Genomic DNA, 19539 nt, shown 5'->3' with positions numbered 1-19539 from the left:
TCCATATTCAGATACATTATTTCTTCTGATGTTTCGATAAAATTCCTCGGAATTCATTAAGGAAGATTTTTTGTTGCCCGAAAGAAATCGATATTCAAATGTAATTCTTATATGCAAAGATATTTATGATAATTTCATAATTAATTTTAATAATCTTGTTCTTTTATGGAAATGAACCACCTACATGTTCACAATCTACCGAATTAAAATGAAATGTACTGTGTACCGAAATAATTTCCTGTGAGAATTTCTTTTTCACTGTGGGAACATACCAAAGATCTTTCTGGTTAAGTTCTCCACTCTTTTCCTGCTGATGACTTCTCTCTCAGATTTTTGTCGCTGGCAAAAACAATGCATTGTGCGGAAAGAGAAGGGCATTAAATTGATTTGTGAGAATCGCTTCATCTGATGATGAAGGTTTCTGTAACCGTAATCGCATGGCTCATTTATCTCTCCCTGCCATCTCCCGAGTGTTAACCCATTCGTGACACTTGGGAGTTTCTCTGAGCGTATCGACTTGATGTGACTTTGCTACTCTAACGAATCATGGAAATCAATTCTGATGAAGACCGATTGATTCCTGCTGAGTTTGGAATCTTGAGTTATGATCGAGTCGTGACTCTTGAGTTTTGGCGTGTCTAAATTGATCGGGCAAATATATGGTGTGGATCCGTTATTGGCACGTTAGATTAGGGGGTAAGAATTATACATGGCTTTCGTTTGAGCTAATTCATGATTCAATATGTGAATTAGAATCTAAACCGAAAATTATTTCTATGGAATAATGGGGACTTTGGCTAATTCGAAGTTGACAGAATCACATTAAAAATGGGATGTTTTAAAAATTTGGTATAAAAAAAATAGATCTAAAAATGAGTACAACAAAAGAAAGCGACGGTATTTAAATGAAAAGTGGAAGTAAAGATTTATTTTTAATATTTGAGCGGGCTAAAGATACAGTGATGCAAGTTACTTAAGAAAAATAAACGAATGAAACTGTAACTAATTCACAAATTCAATTGATTGCAACACCTATGTTAAATTTGGATTTAATACAATACTTTTTACAATATGATAATTTTTAGAAAACATAAAAAAAAATTGACTTAAATTACTGTAAATTTAACGTTTAATTAATAGTTTTAAAAATAATACATAGTAAATAAATAATGCATAATTTCAATTAAGAAAGTCACTGTTGTAGATAAAAATTTTCATCTTAAAGTTATTAATTTTAATAAATAAGTATAAGCAATTGTTATATAACATTTTTAATGGAACAAATGTTACAAAATTTATATCTAATATGTTTTCATCTATAAATTTAACATATTCAAATTTTTTTAAAAAGAAGTGGGATCATTTTTGATTGAATACATTGTACAACAGGTATGAAGGTACAGGCTGTAAGGTATGAACGTATTTAACAAGCGAGAACAGTTTAGAAAAAAATACATTTTTTTACTATTTTTAGTTTTGTTTTAGGATAAAATAAATTCGAATTATGCAGATGACATTTTAACATCATACAAGGACAAGAGAAAAGTACGTCGAATTTCGAATGAATTAGAATGGAGAAAGATGAAATTACCCACGTTCCTTTACATTTAAAATCTTCAGCAATAACTATTAGCAAGTTTTTTTTTTTTTTTTTTCATGACGTAATGAATGATCATTCCTTTTCTTTATTATCAGTATTTACTCACATTGGTTTTATATTGTGAACGCTATGTGTGAACGGTTTGATATTGTGAACGCTATGTATGAACGGTTTGATATTGTGAACGCTAATTATGGACGGTTTGATATTGTGAACGCTATGTATGAACGGTTTGATATTGTGAACGCTATGTATGAACGGTTCGATATTGTGAACGCTATGTATGAACGGTTTGATATTGTGAACGCTATGTATGAACGGTTTGATATTGTGAACCCTGTCTCCTTAATAAAAATTATGATAATTGTCCTTATGTTAGATAAAAGTCTTTCTAACTATACGATCGTGTTGTCTGGTTAGTCTCAAGGCTAACCAGATAGGTTTGGCACTAGAGGCAAGCATATATTATAATCTCTATCTCTACTAATAATTAGGATGTATGTGTGTGTGTGTCTTTAATATGAAAGTTTACTTTCTTACTTTTCTTTTCGCCACAGAATATTCCCCAACTTGGAATTTCTAGGCTTCCCTGTCAGTTGAAAGATAAGATAAGGTAAGGTATGGTAAGATTTATTAAAAAGAAGGGGAAAAACGAAGAGTTAAAGTTTACGCACAATACACAAAATAACAACGCAACAATTATCCACAGTACAATAATGAGAAAAGAGAGTATTTGGTGGGGAGTATGAGTTCAAAAATTTTGATGAAGTTAATATTTCTTGGGGAAGAGTTTGATTAAAGAAGGGGGCAAAAATTTATACAGGGCTTGAATCTGGGAAGTTCAAATCTCTGGTTTTCTAATTTTGATTTTGAACATCTTGCTTGCCATAACATTCATCCACCAGACTCGTTCTTGGTCGCCTGCTTTGCATCTTGGTAAAGACTCATTCTTTAGATCTTGAGATTATGTGACACGCCAGTATTAATAAATTTTTAATTTTCTGTTGCTTATCAGTTATAGCTGGTTTATATTATAGTTTATATATATATAAAATCCATTTGTTTGTTTGAACTTCAGGTAATTCCATACTTCAGGATTCGAAGGGATTTAGCACACATTCTTGGAGACTTCAAAGATTAACTGCAATATTAAAAAAAAATTCTATGGCTTTCTAAAGGGGGTGAAGGAGTTGAAAGCATTTTACATCATCGTAAAATTTAAAATATGACATTAATATCATTACCGTATTATTTTTCTCTGATTTTTATTGAATTTTTTTCAATGCTAATTTTAAACATAATTTTTATCATTTTTTATGCAAAATAGAAAGCGTATTTCGCTGTTTAATCATATATTATTTGTGTGCTTTTGCCAGTGTTAATATTAAGTTACTTCCGACAAAAATTTTAATATGTGCTTGCTGTAATTTGCCATTAAACAGTCTCTGTTAAAGTTGTTGCAATTTCTATACCTATGTGGTGTAATTTTGCCTGTTTTAATATTTTAAACATTTGAATGCTTCCTGCTGACAATATCTTATATATCGCACACACACACACACACCTTATTTAACCCTTTAAAGGGATATTTTTTTCTAGTCATATTATGTTAAAATATTTTTAAGCTTAAAATTAGAATAAGAAAAGGGATTCATTTAGCTTATTAGATAAATTTAATTTGATTCATTAATTAATTTGGTTCATTAATGATTAAGTAACTAATCAAGACACATCATTTTATCTGAGATAAAGAACTGAAGCATCTAAGTTTCTGCTTACTAAAAAAATTTGTCATAACTGATGCCAACCTACATAATTTCATACAAGATTGATAAATTTGGTGGGAAGCATACTTCCCACGGCCTTAGAAAGGGTTAAGTACCTATGCGTTTCCATTCTACAACGAATACAATGCATTTTTCACTATTAAAATTATTTAATTCCATACATTACCCAAGTTTTTATTTGCTGGAATTCTCTTTTTAAAAATAGTTTAATTCGATCTCATGATAACCATATAAGCATTTAATTATTTTATTTTTTTAAATCTTGTTTTTCGACCTATCAAAATTAAATTCTATAGTTCGACAATTTCTAATTATAAAATTAAAGAATGGATAATTTTCTTCTATCGATTATTAATATTTCAATCACATTCAAGTAGTTCTGAAACTCTTTTTTTTTTTTTTTTTTTCACTCAAGTGACTTTAAAATTCGTTAAAAGTAAATTTCAAACTTAATACATAAAAAATAATTTCAACTTCTGTGTATTCATCTGCATTAGAACGCTTGTATTTTGTTATTTAGTAGACCAGTCTAAAAGCTATTTTTTTTAAAAAAAATTCTTATTGTTGATATGTTTAGAAAATTCATAACATCTATACATCTATTTTTAGATCGGGCCAAAAAAAAAAAAAAAAAATCGTTTTCTGCGAAATTTTTGAATATTTCTTTTAGAAAAATTTTTTCAGGTTTTCGATCCATGATTTTTCCCCCCTCTCTTTTTCTACTTTCTTTCTTAAAGTTTGATATCCATGAGAATTTGTTACTGTAGCGAATCGTCAGAATCAGTTTGCTAGTTAAGTTGACGGGAAGACCATTAGTAACATCTTGGTTCAGTGCAGACGATATGCATCATCACTCTTTGTCAAACATAATCAGTGTCATTCATTTTTGTCAATCTATTTTAACTCTCAGTCTTTAGAATCACGTGAGAAATTATGAAAAAGAATGAATGATTCATTTGTATTCTTCCATGTTCATATCGGAACAAGAATTCTCTTTCGTTATCTGATTACATCCTATCATGTTTATATGATTTTGCAAATAGCATGAATTATGTAATATTTTAGAACTAAAGAAATGTTTAAAGTCCATTTAAAGATAAATAAATTTATCGCAGACGATCTAAACATTGTGTATAAAAATAAAGTTTTGCCATTATCGTGGTTTAAAATAATAATAATATAAATAAAAACAGACGATGAAGGAATTGGAATAAAAATAAATTATGAAATAAGTAAGAAAATAAAGGAAGTTAACTCTTTTTAAATTAAAGAAATGTGAAATAAAAAATAAAAAAATTTCAAATATTTATGTACATTTTTTAATCGCTTGGTTTATTTAGTTTGTGAAATTAAACACAAAAGTATTTAACCATTTTATTTTCCAAATTTTGTTTTGATCAATCGTATGTTATTTATTTTATGACTGAATGTTATGAATAGATTTTAATCGTTTGGTCTTTTCTTATTAATTATTATTTTAGTCATTTAATTTAACCGAACTTTCAATTGTTCATACGGCAGGTCTTCATTTATGTGTTTATTCGACATTTTAATTAAAAATATTTTTAATAATATAATTTTACTTTTTATATTCATTGTAAAAAAAAGTTCCATTGCAGCTTGTTTACACCTGTCATTAGGCAATATAATTTTTAAAAATATATTTGGAATATAATTTCATTAATTTGCGCAAGCGCGTTGCCGTAAGTATTCATTAAAAATCCGTTCATTTAATATTTTGTATACTAGAAGTTTCTTCAGCTTAAATAAATTACTGACATTCGTAAGAATAATGTTATATGTACTCTTTTGTATAATCTGAATGGTTTTATTTGATTAAATTTATTTTAAAACTTTAAAATTTTTTTGATTGATTTAAACAATCTTGAACCACAGTGATTATTCTGAAATTATTCTTCATATTAATCAGCTATTTGCCTTCTGGGAATTATGAAAATAGGTGTAAGCTATGTTGTTTTTTCTTATTTTCTCTCATTTTTTTAATCTTTATGATAATTCTGTATTATAAAATATCTTATTATAATTCTGTATTATAAAATAATATGGTTAATTTTCTCTTTTGAATGTATATAATGTTTAACATTATTGTGTAAGTATATTAGGATATTTAGCTTTTACAGCAACTTATGTATATATATATTCTTGATATAGAGCAAGTTTTTTTATATTAATGATTCCGACTTTTAAGTTGCGAAGCATAGTAGGATTTTGGCATCATTAAAATTTTGCAATGCATTTTGTGCACCTTTTATTTTCCAGTACTTCCAAATTTGTCATCAAAAATAATTACAACTTTAATTAGTAAACTTTTCCGTTAAACTTATTTTTACTAGTTCATTTGTATATTTTATTTTTATAAATCGACATTTGTTGCAAATTTTTATTCCCTTTCTAACTGTAAAGGGTTTATAAATCATGTCTTTTATCGAATTCCTCAGTATGATTGAACACAACTATATGATCTTTAATTTAAAACGGTTCAATAATTAAATTTATCAAATAAATTACTTTTATAATTTTATTACAATTTTTATAATTTAATTACAACAAAGTGTTATTACAATAACACTCTCCCATGTTTAGTGAGCATTTGTTCGGTTGGCATATGCAAATTTTGTTTAAAAGTTTTATATAACTATGATAATAATGATAGTATAAATATGTAAGATGGGTTTAGATTTCGCGTTTTCAAAATTCTTTGTTTCAGTCCGGACCTCACTTGCTTATTTGTACTGTCATTTTTCTAATTTTGACTAAATTTTTGGTATTACATTCGTATTATTTTCTTTCTTTTATTTTAGCTCATCATAATCATAGTAAATTTATTTAATTGATGAATGAAAACATTGTGATGAAAAGTATTTTGGTGTCCTTTATTATTATAAAACTAATTGTTTATGGAATTAAAAAAATACTTTCACTAAAACTTTCTTCATGTTATACTATTTATTAACACTTAATCACGGCTGCGTAAGATATACTCGTATGCAAGAAAGTAAAAATATGTTTAATATTCAGCGATTACGAACGCGTGCATGAATTTAAAAAATTCTTATAACAATTTGTAATATAAAAAAATATTTTTATATGACATAATATAATATTATTGTCAGCAACTTTTAATTTTAATTAAAATGGAAATATTGTGGACACTAAGAATTTTTAAAAGCCGTTGAAAGCAAGGTATAAATAATTTTTAAGAAAGTAGAAAAAAATTATACACGAGTGGCAGCTGTTATTATTTAAAATAACAATAACATCTTGATTTACTAGGAATGGTAATATAAAAATAAAATTTTCTTCTTTATTTGGAAACATTTTTGATTAATAAAAATTAATTATTTGATTAATTGAACGAAGCATTCTTTATGCATAATAGTATTTGTGAGAAATATTTATTCATTTGATTGGATTTCTATAGTGTGCATATTATTTAGGAATTTCATTTTTATTTATATAGATTATTTCTATTAAAAAAATGTTTCTGTTGAAAAAAATGTTTTTTTTTCCCACTTCTTTTTAATTAAATTTATAAAATAATTTTGTTTATGTACTGAACAAACGAAAAATTATTAACAAATAAGTTTACAAATAAATACTAAATTTCTCTTTAATACCATTTTTTTTTCATATACACATTTGTTTAGAAAGTTAAATCTAATTATAAACTCTTAAGTAAATGTATAATATATTTTCATTGGAGATGAATTTAAAGCATTTAAATAATGGTGGCAGTTTGAATATATATAATATTTTCATGCAGTGCGATTGTCAACACATATTTAAAAAAAAATTCTTTTTAAAATATTGCCTCTTTTATATGGCCTCATAGTAATATGAAGGAAACAGAGAATTTGGAATAGGAAAAATGAGACTTCGTGTTAAGGAATATGGTTCAAAATTTCATGAAGATTTATAATTTTGAGGTATCGATAATGTTCCAAGCTTCATCCATCTGTCTAGCTGTTTCCGCTTTAACGTTTATCTGTTTTCAAACAGACAAATACTATACAGATGCAGTTAAACAATTATTTAATCGATACCATAAAGACTAAAGGTCCCCGACCGAATTAGTTAAAATCTCAGGTTCGCGTTCTTTGACAACCGCAAAATTGTTTTGCTTGTTGTTTACCTCACTTACAAGAGGTTAGAAATGCTCTAAATTTATAATTCAGCTTCTTTTCATATCGATTTGAATACTGAAAGAATTTAAGGTGATTTGAGTCTTTTAATTTTTATTTTCTCGTACAAAACATTGTAAATCGTCTAAAAATTCGAACTCGAGATTTTGGCAAATCTCACGTTTCAAATCTTTTCTGGATTTATGTCTTAAAAACATTCGAACACATTTTTGGATTTATGTTTATCTTTGAATACGATAGTTCAAACACGCCTGGAGCTCGATGGATGAAATTCGGTATATGGATTGTATACCAAATATGGATTTCTGACGAAATCCATTAACAGAAAGTCTGTCTGTCTGCCTGTCAGAGCACAAGAGAACATGATAACTACAAAACGTAAAGAGCTTAATTACTAAATTGATGCTGTAAAAATATATCAATAACGTTTGTAAATGATTTCTATTAGGTATATACATTTAATGAAGCGTTCTCTATGTTTTTTGGTCTTTGTAGAATTCGATTTATCTTTAGAATGAGTGTTAATTTCTTTTTACTTTTTGCTACCTATAGTGTTTTGCAATCATAGGCTTTATTAAAAATATTATGCTAAACAGACTTTAAAAGATCACGATATATTTTATAGTGTTTCAAAATTAAAATCATATTATTCCATATATTCGACGATATTTTTTTAACATTATTCCATATATTACACCATATTATTTTAACCGTATTATGACATATATTAGCCCATATTATTTTAACCGTATTATGACATATATTAGCCCATATTATTTTAACCGTATTATTCTATATATTTGTCCATAATATTTTATATTGTTTGACAACGGATTGTAAAACCCTCCGCGCTTTTGCGCATGCGTTAGGATGGGTTTAATTCGTCAAAATAGGGGTGAGAGGAAAGATGAAAGGAGGTGATGCTTACATTTAACAATAAAATAAACTCGGATTACTCGCAGACTGAATTAAAATAATACGGTCACAAACGACATAATATTCAGATACTCGTAAAAAAAATTGAACAAAAAAGTATTAATAATGGCGAAAATCAAGGTCAAAGAATAACGAAACAAGGTCAAAGAATCGTCGAAAAGTGGTTGCCTCAGAATACTGAATTGAACAGTATATTAGACCATATTATTCCATATATCAGATCATATTACATTATATAACGATAAACGAATTAATTATTTGTATAAAATTTAAGAATCATCTAAGTCTTTTCCAATGATTTTGATCTAATAACTTTCATCTTTCAGAAACAAACTAGTAATGCAGTATTTTTTGTTATATAATTAAAATTTGGATATCGGAAGTTTGTTGATCATCGATTTTTAAGAAAGGAAAAAAAAAAAAAAATGATTAATTTGTTTTGGAATTGAAAACATTAGAAACGGGAAAAGCTGGTTCAATCATTTGGAAGATAATTAACAGTATTTTGTTTTCTATCGCTATCCGTCATTAAAACACGAATTGTTCGTTTAATAGAACTTATATATAATTTCAAACAATTTTAATCATTTTTGTAATTTCTATTTCTCGATTTGGGATTGGTTGCTCGAATTCGTCTTCCTTTTCTGTAATAGAAAAGAAACAATAGATGCATTCTGATACCAGGAAAATGGTTCGATCAACAAACACTACGAATCAAAGCTGAGCAGCTTTGCGGAAAGATTCGCTTTGAATTATAGGTTAGAGAAAAAGAATATTGTTCGATTCCGAAAATAATTATTCGATATTTAGGGTATGAAATTGTTTGGAGTGGCTGAGTCTGTTATTAAACCTTTGTTTTTGTGTTCTTTCCAATGTTCGAAGTTCGATTTTGAATGTTTATTTATCATTATTTTTCTAAATTTTAGTATGTGCCTGTAAAATTACAGTGTATGTGTTGGTAAAATTGAGAAAAACTGTTTTTGAATTCGTTTTCTTGATGACATTGGATTTTAAAATCATTGCTATTAGATAGTTTGCTGAAATGTGTTCTTTAATTGAAGGGTTGGTGAGAATTTCGAATTCCTGAGAGAAATGAATATTGCTGCTTTATCGAGGAGAACAGGTACTTCTTTATTTTCAAACAATTTCACTTTTTTTTTTAACAATGAAAAGATATTAAAATGAACTTTGAAGTTTTAAAGTGACTTTTCGTTTCAAACCTCTTTTGTGTCCAAAAAAAGTTGTTTTGGTATAATTGTGTCTTTTTGTCCGTGAATACGATTAATAATAATAATAAAAAAAAATCGATTCTTTGAACCAAAATTGTACATATTTTAAAGTTTTTGAGAAAATCTGTCAGCGGGAAGTCTGCTTGTCTACCACTTATGTTTGAATGCAACGCCTCAAAAACACACGAACTGTATAAATGAAATTCGACAATTTTATAAGTTTATTATTATATTTTAAATATTTTTAATGAAAGAAATGAATATCAGCCAGTCTAATTTCGATTATTATCACCATGATAGAAGCTAGATGGGTGAATTTATTAATTTTGCATCAAAGATGTGGATTCTTGTCTATTCATTGTTTGATTATTTCTCTCTCTATATATATGTGTGTGTGTGTTTGTGCGTATTTGTGTGAACTTCTAATTGAAAGATACTAATGCATAAATAGAATTCAATGTGCCCTCACGACACCAAAATTATAGATGAATATTAAAATTTCGGATTCAATTGATAAAATGAATTTGGGCTCAGTTGATTAAGATAAAGCGCTTCATTTCTAATAACTACATGCGGAATTCGAGAAGGATTGGCTTTTTTACAAATTATCGTTTTTCATCGTTATCGCAACGACGTAAACATCGTAAATTATTGTTTATATATATATATATATATATATATATATATATATATATATATATATATATATATATATATAATATAATATAATATATATATATAATATAATATATATATATAATATATAATTTTCTCCACTTAGTATTGATTTTGGCTACAGAAATATTCTGTAAACCTAAATGTATTAACATATGAGCAGGAAAATAAAATAAGAAGCTCAAATGCTATGAAAAATAAACAAAATTAACAAGCAGAAGAAAATTAAAAGTAAAATGTTAATCAGATCAATCAAGATGACTTTAAGAATTGCTTTTGTTAAAAATATTTACAATCTGATAAATATTGCCTACCATTCTTTTTCTGTCCTTAAATTTTGAAATGATTCTTAAATAGTATGTAGTGATTTCATGGTGGACCGTCCTAAACAAGTTTAAGACAATAACAATTTAATTTTAACATTTTTTTAAAAACAATTTTAAGTTTTCCACGAAAATTTTCTTGACCTTTTCTTCCTTCAGATTCATTAGTATTATAACGCAAAACTTAAAGAAAATTTTATTCTTTTAATTGTAGTAAAATTCTTTAGCTATTTTACATATATATTTTTTAATCTTACCACAGCGTTTTCAGTTATGATGCTGCTCTCAAAATTTTTGAAATAAAATGAAACCGTAAAAATTTTTATCGATCGAAAATAGAATCACAAGCGAAAGAAAAAAAAAATTTTTTTTTGAGAAGCCATTGTTTTAATCGTTTGTAAATGCAATACTCATTTTGAAAATTCTGGTAATCATATAAAATTATATTACAAAAATTTTTTCTAGTGGTAAGGGATCGTTTTCCTCCCTCTTTTTGATCTGTGACTTCTTTAGTTTCAAATACATTTGACAGATAAGTATAATTACTTGCTGCTGCACTATACCTTAAGCTTACCTTTATTCGATTTCTAGTCTTAATATTTCACACCGGGAACTCTGTTATTTTTAATGCAATTGCTTCGATATGCACAGATTATATACTGGTTAGATATAACGCTTGATATTATTTTTGATATGTTGGCCTTATTGAAAATCGTCTTCTGCATTAATGGCGCATAGATATGGTAAAGAGGAAATATTGTTATTTTCAAATCTCTAATTCTTTATTGCTTTGCAAATAATTTCAGTGGCTCCATGTACATTCTTTGGTCTGTCTTTTTTAATGTATTGGCGAGTTTTGAGATATTTTTGATTAATATAAAATCAAATGTGCTGCTTACAGTGTTACATCTTGAGATAAATATGTTATAATAATTTTTAAAGCATGATGTCTAAGTGTTAATTTACTCGTTGAGGTCAGACAGGTGTCTTGTTTTACAGTTTATTCTGCCGAAGTTTTGCTATACATGGAAAGTTAATGGAACAACTTAGATTAGTTATTCTGTTAAATATGTGATTATATTTGATTATTTTATGACAAAACACATGTCTTACCTTTTTTTTTTTTTTTTTTTTTTTGCAAATTTTCGATGTGGGTGCCTGTTATTATTCTGAAAATATGCCATCTGCAAATCCGTTCTTGCTACATGTTTGTGAGAATGTTTATGTCGATCAAACCAAATGTAGTGCAATTATTAGTTTCTCTTTTCGAATTATTTTTGCGGTTTGGGGGGGGGATGTATTCCCAAAGGAATGTCTGTTTTGTATTTGTAAAGCAGAATGAGTTTAAAGCAGCAATTTGTTTTTCCAATCCTTTCAGACCCTTTTACAAGAACATAAAAAGAATATTAGCAACCGCGCATTGCTGCTCTTTTATTTATGGGTTTGAAATATCTAAGATTATCTATTGACAAACTTAGGATGCAACATTTAATCTACTATTGAACTTAACTTTGGAATGAATATTTGTTACATTATTCAGGTAGTAGCCGTCTTCGGTGACCAGCTGTTCGCCTTTCTTATTGGTGGCATTAATTTAGAAATGTCAACCAATTTTGATGAAGTTCGTCTTATCATTTCGAATGAAAATACTATTTTAAATCAGACTTGCTGAATGAACGTAGAACATTTTGATTAATTAGCCACGCAGAATGGCAAATTAATTGGTGAAATTTGTCCGGTAGTTGTGGCTGGGTGTCTGAATTAAAATTTTGCTTTGCTGTTTGCTTCGAAAATGAAGAACGAATAGGAGCAAGCGATCATTTATGCCATATCTAAACATCATGCATTTTTAGATGAAAAAAAAAAGTGATGAGATTGTTAAGGTGTTTGAGGTTGAAAGGTTCTGTCATTGTTTTTTTTTTCTCTCTTACTGATAAGAAACAATGACCTAACGCTTTTGAGATTTCACATAAAAATATTGAATGTGAATGACTGCCGAATGACTGACCGACGGCGTAAACTTTTATATGAAATAAAATTTGACGAAATCGAACCTGTAATTGGGGCCAACTGATTGGTTCTTTAGTTTTCCATTTTAATAATATAGCCCTCAAATAATAGCCCTCACTGCCCAACAAATTTATGTCTATCCTGTGTTGTGGTTCAGAATTCTCCATTCTAGTGTGGTATGGAAATCTGCAGTGGTTCAATCATGTTTCTTCTCGCAATGTTGTCTATTCGAATGTGTGAGATTTGTCCATAATAGATCTTGAGCAAGTTAAATATATTGGTATTTACATATTCTAAACATTTTCAAAATTGAACTATTAATTTCGTCGATGAATTCTGGATAATCTTAAGTTTATGTAATCTGATTATGCTTGGGTTTTAGTTCTTTCAGATCAGCTAGAGTCATGTGCAGTCGACCATAAGTTGCGTCGATGCTCCCCAAGAAAGAAAATGAAAAATGTTCGCACCGTCTCTCGCGTTTTCTCGTTTAACAGATTTTTTCTGTAATTGCTTTGAATTCTCTTTCATTTGATTTCAAGTTCCGTCACCAAACCAAACTCAACTCATTTGCGCCAAAAACAAAACGCTGATGCATGTGAAATTCAGAAAGATCCATCCCTTCCCCCCACCGTGAGAATATTCCAAAGAATATTCACACGAGAATTGAGTCTGTGAGAATTTTTAACCTCTCCTGTCATTAACTCTGCGCAGTTCTTGAGCGACTATAAATTAAATTTAATGGTCGAATTCGATTTGTTTTCCGTTTCAGTTTTAAACTTGTCTTCATTCCTTCGGTGAAAAAAGTTTTATTTTTGCTTCTTGATGCACTGTGGGAGTTTTCTCCTGATCTTTCCCGACACAGGTGTGCTTTTTCATCATTTTTTTATATTTTTATTTATCGTTTGGTTAGTTTTTTTTTTTTTTTTTTTTTAATTCGTTTTCTTTTTTCGAGGATTGGAGTCATCTTGCTCAAAGACTCGTTCATGCTTGAATTTGTATGTATTTCTTTTTGTTTTGCGCGCCACATCAACTAACTTATCTTTCAGATACCGCCATGTAGAAAGCGTAGTCAGGTCTGGAATTGATTTTGGAAAGTGCAGGTTGCAAGGACAGCTGATGAGTTCAGTGCGGTGTTTGCGTTCGTTTGGTACGAATATATTTTGATTGAAGTTGATTCTGGTTTTTGATTTTAAGTATCTTTTCACTATGCAGAACCATTGGGCCGATGTAAGTAAAAAAAAGTTTTTAATCATATTTCTTCATAATTAGTTTTAAAAAATCTGATGATTAAAAATAATAATTTAATATTTTCGCCTTTTCTTCATTTGAATTAATATCACACTTTGGAATCTATTTAATTATTCATCTGCGTGTTCCATAGTCATTCATATTTGTGCTACTACTATTTTTTTTTTTTTCGAATTGAGATAAATTATGACAATTAATTGACTTTTAATCAAAATTAATGCTAAAGCTTTTATTTAAAAAAAAATTAATTAATTAATTAGTGTTTTAATTATTTTAATTTAAAATGCAGTGATATTTAATTAATTAGGTCATATTTTAATACTATTATGTTGGTCATTCGATATTTTTATGTTATCTTATTATTTTCTATTTACTTAATGTTAAAATATCGCCTACAATTCAGATTTAATTTGGTTAATTTTAAATAAATATTAAGAACGAAGAAAAAAATGAAAACATATTTCTGTTGTATAAGATGATTTATGAATTGTTTCTTTAAATACTACGTTTTTTTTTTAATAATCGCTTGTCTGTTTTTTTTACGGGCATTGTATTCCCATTAAAAAATAATAAAAAAAATTCCACTTAAAATATTTTTTTTTAATATATTAGGTGTGAACTGCACTGTTAAATAAGAACGTTTATTGTACAAATGCGTTATTTAGAATGCAATATATCGTTTTATTACTACCATTATTTATATATTTAGATTAATATTTTTTAATTATTAAAATTACTTATCAATTTTTGGTTTAAGAAATGTTATTTTTCTCTACTGTATTAATTTATAGACACAGATTTTATAAGCTCCAATTTTTGAATTAATTGAATTTTATCGCAATCAAAACCAAATTCTATTGTATCGCATAACTTTACTCCCATTTTTATAAATTTATGTAGTTTTAATTTATTTATTAAAAATTTATTATTAATTGAAATTTAAAAAATTATTATTTATTTAAAATTGATTAAATTATTCATTTAAAAATATTATATAGAATATAGTTTGAAGAGTGCCAAAAAATATTAAATCTTCATTAAATAAATGGTTGAAAAAGTGCAGAATTTTGCTTCTTTTTTTCTCGAATAATTGCTTTTCGTTTTGTGTTTTTTATTCTTTTATTTTACGTTATTATTTGTAATCAAAAAAAAAAAAACAAAAAAAAACATGCGACTATGTAATTCATGTGTATATTGTAATCCGCTATTGCATTATTTATGAAATGAATTTTGTATTTCTTATGCATTTTTTTCGATTAAAGAGATAATATTATATAAAGCATTATAAAGCAATTATTATATAGCAATTGATAATAAAGCAATCTGATAAAAAAAAAATGAAAATACATCTGTAAAATTTCTTTTTGATCTGTAAGTTTTACACATATATATATTATTATTATATCATATTGTATAGGCTATATGTATACATCTGTATTATTTTTCTGGTTTTGTTGTATTCATATATATTTTAATCATATAACTCAAAAAGTTTCATATATATACATGATAATTGCATATTTTGTAATTATTATATTAATATAATAATTTTAATATATTTCTTTCTTGATCTCTTGCATTTTGGGCTTTTAAAATTAAATCAAGTGAATTGATTGTAATATAAAATATTGAAATTTGTCAAAATGACATCGATGAAATTATTTTGTCATCGGTAATTCGGAAGTTAAATTACTTGTCGTTACATTCGGTATATATTATTTTTTTATTGTGATATGTTTTCTTTTTATTAAAGGGAAACATATATTCACATAATTTTATTTGGAAAAAAATAATGTTTTTTGAAAAGCAAATTTAATATTTTAATCATTGACTTATTGCTATAATATAAAATTTAAATTAGGTAAATTATGTTAAATTTTCATATTTTATTCATAGCGGAAAAAGAATGTAGCTCTTACTTAGAATAAGATTTATACATTTTGTTTGTTGACATGAAATATCTTTAAGAGCCATTTATTATTTCTAATTGGTTCCATATTCTACTTAATGTGTTTCATATCATTTCAAGAAATCATCCGCAACATTCTCCGACTTTTGTATAAATTTTCATATAAACATTATGTTACTAGGCTATTTTCTAGTATTATAATTACTGAACCACCTTAGACGCATTATATTAATAATATTTATCTAATTATATCACACATTTTTTTAAAATTTTAATTTATATAATTTTTAGTATTTTTTAAAGCATAAGAAAATTAAAAAAGACAAAAAAAAAAAAAAAAAATGAATGGGATTGTGTGAGAAACCTTGCGTGAATATATTAATATTCAGACTAATTTTTGATATACCAATTTGAATGCTTTAGTTATTTTCAGTCTAATGGCGGTAATTATTATGTTTTTATAATCAACCGTTGAAAAGATTAAGCTAAAAGATTCAAAAGAAAATATCTTATGTTTAATGTTTATTTTGGTTATGGCTGTTTTTAAAGTAATTATTTTATTAAATTGAGTATTTAACCTATTTATAATACATATATGAAAAACGAAATCTCATGAAAAAATGAGAAGAAGGGTCTTTATTGTATTTGAAAAGTAAATGTATGAAAACTTATTTGGAAATATATATTTTTAAAATTGCGTTTTATTTAATATAAAAAAATTAAAAGCGGAATTAATCATCGTATTTTAATTTTCAAATTGCGCTGAAAAATATTTTACTAAAAAAACTAGCAATACAAAGAAAAATAAATGCATTTTCTAACAGAAGTAGGTTATCTTACAATTTAAATTCAATTATTTTTCAAAATTTTTCTCAAATTGGGATAAAATATAGTTTTGGCATCATAAAAAAGGAAGCTCAAACTATGAATGACACGACAGTTTTGATATAATTTTTTGCAAAAAAAATGCCATACATGTTCAAAATAAATGTAAAAAGTACACTCTTTGTTTAAATTTTTAATACAATGATATTTTCAATTGCTTTTAATAAAACAAATTTTTGCAAAACTGGATCGGTCCATTAAAATGGATATAATGCGACTGTTACAACATGAATCTGACCTATACTTGATTACAATATTAATTACAAAGAAACGGACTCATACATTGCATTAATTTTCATTTAATAATCATAAATTTTAATATTTGTTATTATGTAATGTTATCCAGTATTTTCTACAATATATAATACATATATTTTATTCTGTTGTTCATGTTTTATTTATTTATGCAATCGAATCATGTAAAGTTAAGATTTTTTTTTTTCAAATTATGAACTCGCAGAATTTGAGCATTTGTTTTTTTAGTTGCACTTTATATACATTTATTTCTTACTATTGTATTGCAAAATTAAAAAGAAAGCAAAAATCTTTGATTAAAAGGATAACCTACGTTTAAATTTGTTTGAAAAAACTAAAGTTAATTTATATGTTTGAGTGCGTGTTAGTGTTTTTAACAAAGAGAAAACTGTACGATTAAAGATTTTATAAAGCGATGAAATATGATATGGCAACAGTGGAATTATTGCAAATCATATTAATTTTCAAAAAAATTCTTGAAATTAATAGAAAAGATGCACAATTAAATTGGTATCACTATGTTCTTTTTTAATATTTTGCAATGACGTAAGAATTATTTCTGTACAAATAATATTTTCGAAACCTGTTGCGGAAAAAAAAGTTTGCTTAATTCGTAGTTAATAAATATCCCTTCGAGCGTTCCTCTCTTAAAATATTCCCACATTCTAACCCCTAAACATTACCAAATTTGATAGCATGCGGTCTACAAGTTTGTTTTGTAGAACACTTACAAGCTTACAAGCATACAGTAACTTTCTCCTTTGTTATTACCGGAAATTGAATTTTTATATTTACTATGGGTATTTGTTGCTGATATGTTAAGTATAATTATTTTATATGTTTTCATGTTTTTCTTAAGTTTGATATGTTATTATTATTATTATTACTTTTTCATGAACGTATACGTAAAAATAGATAGTTCATTAATCATCAAAATATTCGAATCATAATACCTGAATCCCTATTTAACATTCCAACCTCGAAATTTTGATGAATCTTTTTGTTTCTCACCCCTTTAAATTCGAGAAATACGTTTTTGGAATTATGTATTTTCATGTTTGTGAATACAGCAATAAGAAAAAATTGATAAAAGATGATGAAATAAGATAAGAATCTTTACATCTTAATTATAAATATGTTTCAAAATGCAGACGCAATTCATTATGGTGAAGTCTGTCCGTCATTCTGCTTGTGAGCACATTAAATCAACAGTAGAATGTACTAAATTGATTAAATTTGCGATATGATTTTTTTTTATTAAAATCAAATTTATATCAAATGTATCTAGCAGTGGATTGTCTTTAGATTTGTCTATTCATAATATGTGAACAATATTGCACGATATTGCTCAGATAAATGGAATTTGGCATGTGGTTTCGACATCACAATTGTAGATATGTTACCAAATTTTGAATACTGTCGGTGGAACGGAAGGAATCCAAAATTTATATCTAGCAGTGGATTGGCTTTTGATTTGTTTCATCATAATATGTGAACAATATTGCACGATATTGCTCAGATAAATGGAATTTGGCATGTGGTTTCGACATCACAATTGTAGATATGTTACCAAATTTTGAATACTGTCGGTGGAACGGAAGGAATCCAAAATTTATATCTAGCAGTGGATTGGCTTTTGATTTGTTTCATCATAATATGTGAACAATATTGCACGATATTGCTCAGATAAATGGAATTTGGCATGTGGTTTCGACATCACAATTGTAGATATGTTACCAAATTTTGAATACTGTCGGTGGAACGGAAGGAATCCAAAATTTATATCTAGCAGTGGATTGGCTTTTGATTTGTTTAATCATAATATGTGACCAATATTGCACGATATTGCTCAGATAAATGGAATTTGGCATGTGGTTTCGACATCACAATTGTAGATATGTTACCAAATTTTGAATACTGTCGGTGGAACGGAAGGAATCCAAAATTTATATCTAGCAGTGGATTGGCTTTTGATTTGTTTATTCATAATATGTGAACAATATTGCAAGATATTGCTCAGATAAATGGAATTTGGCATGTGGTTTCGACATAACAATTGTAGATATGCTACCAAATTTTGAATACTGTCGGTTTAACGGAAGGAATCCAAAATTTATATTTGATTCTCTTTACTATATGGTGAAGTCAAGCGTAAAACTCGTCATATTATGAAATTGTATGAGAAAATGGTAAGGAGAACATTCCCGGTGTTTATGCAGATTAAGATCATCGTGTATTCCTTCCTTCCTAGGTCCTCGCGACCTCTCACCCTGAGTATAGCCAAAATGACGGTTCGTACAATTCTAGCATTGAATTGTATCTTTTAAATTTATTCTGAATCAATTCGATAGAAATATGCTAATTAAATAAAATAAATATGAAAAGGCAATTATTTGTATAACCCTTTATGTGCTTATCTGGTAGTAAAGGAATAAAAATGTAGCCATAAATGATTTTGAATTGCAACTTTAGAACATAGTTTAACAATTTTTATCAAAACACGATTCAGTCTTTTACCT

General features: G+C 27.0%; 1 protein-coding gene across 2 annotated transcripts in view; it reads left to right on the top strand.

Annotated features, from left to right (window-relative positions):
• LOC129975771 (recombining binding protein suppressor of hairless-like) overlaps positions 1 to 19539 on the top strand; it is a 127058-nt gene that overhangs the window by 42868 nt on the left and 64651 nt on the right. The window contains exon 1 of one of the 2 annotated variants that reach the window (XM_056088979.1): positions 13847 to 13950. The exons of the other annotated variant lie outside the window; for it this stretch is intronic. Within the exon in view, the coding sequence (XP_055944954.1) occupies positions 13930 to 13950 (21 nt within the window). The 5' untranslated portion in view covers positions 13847 to 13929. Of the gene's footprint in view, positions 1 to 13846; positions 13951 to 19539 lie in introns of those variants that run through there. 2 annotated transcript variants of the gene reach the window in all.

Source organism: Argiope bruennichi, chromosome 7 (genome assembly GCF_947563725.1).
Source record: "Argiope bruennichi chromosome 7, qqArgBrue1.1, whole genome shotgun sequence".
Taxonomy (NCBI): Eukaryota; Metazoa; Arthropoda; class Arachnida; order Araneae; family Araneidae; genus Argiope; species Argiope bruennichi.
The sequence above is the reverse complement of the archived record's forward strand: the minus strand, read 5'-3'. Positions and strand labels throughout refer to the sequence as shown.